Source organism: Polyodon spathula, chromosome 8 (genome assembly GCF_017654505.1).
Source record: "Polyodon spathula isolate WHYD16114869_AA chromosome 8, ASM1765450v1, whole genome shotgun sequence".
Lineage (NCBI taxonomy): Eukaryota > Metazoa > Chordata > Actinopteri > Acipenseriformes > Polyodontidae > Polyodon > Polyodon spathula.
The window spans coordinates 36,931,343-36,937,342 of record NC_054541.1 but is presented as its reverse complement, the minus strand read 5'-3'; the positions used below and the strand labels follow the sequence as shown (position 1 = coordinate 36,937,342).

Here is a 6,000-nt window from a genome sequence, read left to right as displayed (position 1 = left end):
GTGCACCAGTCAACCATATCAAGAGCTCTGCATAACATTGGCCTGTATGGGAGGGTGGCAAGAAAGCAGCAGTTACTCAAAAAGTACCATCTGAAAGCACATCTGGAGTTTGCCAGAAAGCATGAGAGTGACCCAGCTGCGATGTGGGAAAAGGTTTTGTGGTCAGATGAGACCAAGATGGAGCTTTTTGGCCAAAACTCAAAGCGCTATGTGTGGCGCAAACCTAACACTGTCCATGCCTCAGGACACACCATCCCTATGGTGGTGGCAGCATCATGCTGTGGGGATGCTTCTAATCAGCAGGGACTGGGCATTTGTTACAATTGAAGGAAAAACTGATGGAGGAAAATACAGGAAAATACTGCAAGAGAATCTGCTTCAGTCTGCTAAAAAACTGAAGCTTGGGAGGAAATTCACCTTTCAGCAGGACAATGATCCCAAGCACAAGGCCAAAGCAACATTGGAATGGCTCAAGAACAAAAAGGTGAATGTCCTACACTGGTCCAGTCAAAGTCCTGATCTCAATCCCATTGAGAATCTGTGGCACTATTTGAAAATTGCACTCCACAAGCGTCGTCCAACCAACCTGAACAACCTGGTGCAAATCTGCCAAGAAGAATGGGCCAAAATCACTCCGACACTGTGTGCAAAACTGGTACATACTTACCCCAAAAGACTCATACTTGAACACCAGCCAGATAAGTTTTTCACACAACATTTTACTGTAAAAAAAGACGCTTAAAGATTTTGTTTCTAGTCATTTATCAACAGATAAAATAACATTTTCTGGAATGGTAACAACCACACAAACTCAGTTACAACACAACATACTCAATAAGGTTTATTTTTAACATCAATCTTTTGTTTTAAGGGAATAAATTATTTGTATTGGGGTCTTCAAAGACAGGCAGCCCTTCATTAAAGTCTGAAAATACAAACAACCTCAGCCATGTAACTGCAAACCCAAAATGTATACAGTGAATGCACTGTAAGATGGTATATCACTTTGTACAATGTCTTGTTCTGAAGTTTCAAAAAATCTTAATATTAGTAAGAACAAATATGCTAGACATGCCAGTTTATTTTGCAAACATAATGTTATAATCATTTGAATTATTCAGAATAAATCTGCTTAGTAAATATAGCCACTGGGTTTTTTATTTATTTATTTTTCATTTTTTGATCTAACATACATGGTCATTTCTCAAATTTATCTGTGAAAATAAAGTCAGACAAATGTTGGAACGATGACGAAAAGGGTAGTGACAGATTGAATGGTGGCAATTCATGAGTTCCTTCACCAGCCCATTTGCCCATGCTAGAACAGGAACTCTTACAGAAATACAATCATTTTCCACCTCATGACTAGACTTCCTCTTATCAGTAATGTTGCTAGCAATTCCATTCTGGGAGCAGTAAACCACTTCAGTGAGTCCTTGTAGCCTTGTCTGCTTGCATGTGCTGGCCTGAGGGGTATCTGTGTTCAGGTATTCTCTGTGGGCTGCCTGTGCTGGGAGAAAGACAATCTAGAGGAAAGATACAAGGCAGAGGACTGCATGTGGATGAAGCAGAACCTGTTTAAGCTAAAGAACCTGAATTTTTGTGAAAAAGGATCACCCGTCTGTAGCATGCATTATGATCTAGACTTTAAAAACGAAAATCATAACTTGGGTCTTTGATATAAATTATGCTGAAATGTCAACCTCCACACCAAATCCCTAGTTACCCTTTTATGGAATGACACCTGGAAGAGACAAATAGGCAAATGGCTGTCACATAGTTACTGTTTCTTCCTCCTCCACATTTAACTTAAACTAGTCCTGCCCAGCCTGCTGCAGTGCTTCATGTGGATTTATCGGAAGTCCTCAGCAGAGAACATGCCCTTAGCTCTGCGCAGGATGGAGTCTTTGGAGGCATCATAGGGATGCTCCTTGGACGGGATCTCTAGCACAGCTGGGATTGATTGTGTGTGGGCATCAATGGCATGCCGGATCATCTCTGCAATGAACTGGTTTATCAGAATTATTCCGATATCATCACGGGCCAGGAAAGCCCTAAAAAACAAACAATAAAAAAAAAAAACAAAGCGTCACAAAACAATAACATGAATATATTTCTAAAGCATGCGTCTAAATACCACTGAGAACATTTAGATTTGGAAGGCCAATTGTATGCTTCAATTTGCCAACTTACTCTGCTCTCCATTCATTAAACAAAACAATATGATTTAAGAAAGTAGAGAATCCAGCATAAAGCTTAGCCAGTGGCTGCAAAGAGCCTTACTACATTTCTTATTGGGAGCTACCTGAAAATGCAAGAAAGGACAACCACAAACTAATTTGGACCAGTTCTGGGATTTGGTCATCTTGGGTAAATCCAGTCTGAACAAGCAGTGGATCATTGTTCCCCCAGGACAGTTTGTTTACCAAACGTTCCATGATGCACAATTTGTTTTTACTAAAAATACTGGGGTCTTATTCAGTCAACCTAAACAAGAGACCTAAATCACCACTGTTCAGATAATTAATATATGGCCCTTTGTGTACCAAGGTTATAAAAATCAATAATCTGTTTAGATCTGCCTTCTCTAAAAAATAAAAAAAACCTCTTCCTCTGTCATTTTAAAAGGAGAATGAGCTGTGTTTAACACACATGATCTTGTCGAAGGATTTATACACATTAATCATAATGCAAACTATTTATTATGGTGCCCTACTCGATATAGGCACCAACCACTTAAATTATTTTAGTTTAGTATGGATAAATGTGAGACAAAGCTTTGTCAAATAATTTTGCATCTGCTGCTGTCTTCTGTTTAGTATGCATTCCGGGCATCAGAGACCTAACTTTTTATTGGGGTGTTTTATTTAAGGAACACACACACACACTGAAGTTAGAGCACAATCCCATTTCAGGGCTAAAATGTAAACACAATGCTTGATAGAATGTAGACTTACAAATACAACCCAAACGCAGGAAGGGTACTTTCAATTCATACGTTAGGATTTTACCATTATTACCTGTACGAGATCAAATATGAGAACAATTGGTTAATATATAACCCTGATTTAAAGCCGTCAGAACCAAAAATGTGTTTTTCTGTCTAAATGTCGAATCACCTCGCAGTTTGCAGATCTAAACCACATTATACGAATCTTTTAATCTAATAAGTTTCCAAAGCAGCATTTCATGTGATATTGCTAATAAATTGTAAGGTATAAAATAAAAAATCAGCATTCTGTGGACCATGAAATTACAGTCAGAATTCCACATTTGTGCAACGATAGTACAGTGCAACCAAAGCACAGTGTAATGTACTAATAGCAATACCTAAATCATTCAACTTTGTAAGCAGCACGAATTAGTAAAATTAATTTGTGAAAAAACAAACAAACAATAATCTTGTTTCGGTGAATTTAAATGTAAACTAGTATCTGCAAAACGTCAGTAAGCTTAACAAAAATAGATGTAAGACGACAGCATAATACAAATCACTGGTAAAAAGGTACACTCTTATACATGTTCAATTTCCAATAAATCGTGTATTTCTCTAGATGCACAGCAGTACCCCAGCGGTATCGCCCTTCGTCATTTTATTACCTCAATCCAAATGTGTTTGTTACATTTTTTATTTATTTTTAAGACTGATAAAAGAAAATGTATACTTTCAGAAATAAATGTTCTATATATTTGTATGTGCATCGTACTTACTTGAAGGTTTCTTCTATCTCCGTAACGCTGGTATCTTTCTCAACCACCAGAAAATTGGGCTTGCGATTCTTATTCAGCTCCCCGATCCCTCCGAGCAAAAACCCAGTGCAGGTGTCTTCATCCCCGATCACGGAGATCAGCTTACCTCGTCCAGCCATATCGGACAAATATAACAATGAGACTCTGCTGAAAGGCTGCAGGAGACAATCTGGAGTCTTGGTAGTATTTTGTTGTGAAGGTAAATACTATATACACTTGAAATATACTGTATCAGATAAATGACCCCGATGCTTCCTCTTTGACAGTCACGGGACAGGTAAGCATGCGCCGTAGCGAGATAAACACATCCGCCCCGCAGAGAAGTCACGTGCGTACAGAAGACATTTTATGCAACTAGTGACGCTGATGAGGGCCATATGTGTTTAGGCTTGGGAAGCCTATTGTTATTGTAAATATGTTTTTATTTTTATTTTATTTTTAGGCTTCCAAGCTAGTTTAGGAAGCCTACTGTTATTTTAATTTTTTTTTTTTTCGTTTTTCCAGCCAAAACTTTAAACTGTGCCAGTTCACACATGGTGTAACCAATCAACACAAAACTTGGCAGGTATCATCCCCCCCATAGTTAAGATAATTGTAGTCCTGCGTCAACCAAGATGGCGGTCTGACGCATTTTTGGAAAAACCTTTCAAAATCTTCTTGGGAACCGGTGAACTGATTGATCTGAAACTTTGCATATGTCATCAGCAGCCAAACCCGCTTCAAATTTACGAAGCAGAAGTTGCTGCAATACATTTTAACATGTCTGCCAGCAAATTCACTGAAACGTGCCCCAAATATCAAATTGCTTCTGTCTGAACACCGTTTAACCAGCTAACTCTGAACTAGGTAGACATCATCCTGGGGACAACGGAATTCAGATAGGGAGGAATGGCGTTCTTTTGTAAAACAAGATGACCGCCAGACCTACATTTTCTTCTTAAATTTAAAACCTGTTCAGTTGAAAATTGTTTATTTGATTAACTCCAGAGTTGATAAGCATCATCCCTGTGTAAATACAATTTACTTTTTCAAAAATTGTTTTTGTGCATAAATCAGTATGGCCACCTGACACATTTTTTAAAAACCTTTCAAAATCTTCAGTCAAATGTAAAATTGGTGTATAACTCCATACAAAGTGCGGATAGGTTAATGGTTACTGTGGAACGCATATAGGAAACCATATGTTCTCTATCCAGAAATTACCTTGCCTGCAACCTTTAACCTCTCCTTAAGTTAAAATGTAAAACTAGCTTATAACCCCTTACAGTGTATATAGAGTAATGGTTACTATGGAACAGAGATAGGAACGTATATATTCTCAATCCAAAAAAATCACCTTGCCTGTGACCTTTGACCTCTAAGGTCAAATGTAAAACTAGCGTAAAACTCCTTACAGTGCACATAGGGTTATGGTTAATATACAACACATTTAGGAACCCATACATGCTCTATTCAACAATTGCCTTGATCGTGACCTTTGACCTCTCCTTAAGGTTAAATGTAAAATTAGCTTATAACTCCTTACAGTGTGCAGACAGGGTCATGGTTACTATGGTGTTTAAAGTTATAAAGCATCGTGAGATAATGAACTAATGCACTATTTTCAATTGAAACTGCTGAATAAAACTGATCTGTTGCTGACATTTGTGCTGCAATGCTACAGCTTGCCAAAATTTCCAACTGGTATTGAGCTTGGAAGCCGTAAAACTGCCTGGCAGGTCTAATTATTATTATTATTATTATTATTATTATTATTATTATTATTATTATTATTATTTGAACTAGGAAGCAATAGTTACACTTCATCAATAATCCCCACTCATCAATAATCCCCACGTTAATACCTCTCAGGATGGTGGGGCTACAGCTGTAGCTGACATTTGGACTCCAGATTACCATGATGGAGTTGCCTGTCAAAATGATACTGTGTCTGTTAAATGTTTTATAGTCACAACAGAGACCAGAGCAGTTTGTGTAAATGCCTATGTGGTGATCTTGACAACCACCTACAGTGATACAGATTGTCACTCTAATAGATCTACATGTTCAAATAATTATATTATATATAATATATATATATAATATTTATAATATATATATATATATATATATATATATATATATATATATATATATATATATATATATATAATATATATTGCTTTATATATATATATATATATATATATATATACACACACACACACACACACACACACACACACACACACACACATGTTTGTGTTTTAA

General features: G+C 37.1%; 1 protein-coding gene across 1 annotated transcript; it reads right to left on the bottom strand.

The window, feature by feature from the left end:
* Positions 1-745: 745 nt before the first annotated feature.
* LOC121319892 (V-type proton ATPase subunit F) lies at positions 746-4,032 on the bottom strand. Its single transcript, XM_041257832.1, has 2 exons — positions 3,712-4,032; positions 746-2,054 (listed from the first exon to the last, which is right to left on the bottom strand). The coding sequence occupies exons 1-2, from the start codon at positions 3,867-3,869 to the stop codon at positions 1,853-1,855; spliced, it is 360 nt and encodes a 119-aa protein (XP_041113766.1). The 5' UTR covers positions 3,870-4,032; the 3' UTR covers positions 746-1,852.
* Between the last annotated feature and the right edge of the window lie 1,968 nt (positions 4,033-6,000).

What these genes read in the sequence shown, in the direction of transcription:
- LOC121319892 (XM_041257832.1), bottom strand. Translation starts at nt 3,869, where the DNA reads ATGGCTGGACGAGGTAAGCTGATCTCCGTGATCGGGGATGAAGACACC. An exon ending in GAGATAGAAGAAACCTTCAA is followed by an intron (nt 2,055 to 3,711) that starts GTAAGTACGATG and finishes TTTGTTTTTTAG; the next exon opens with GGCTTTCCTGGCCCGTGATG.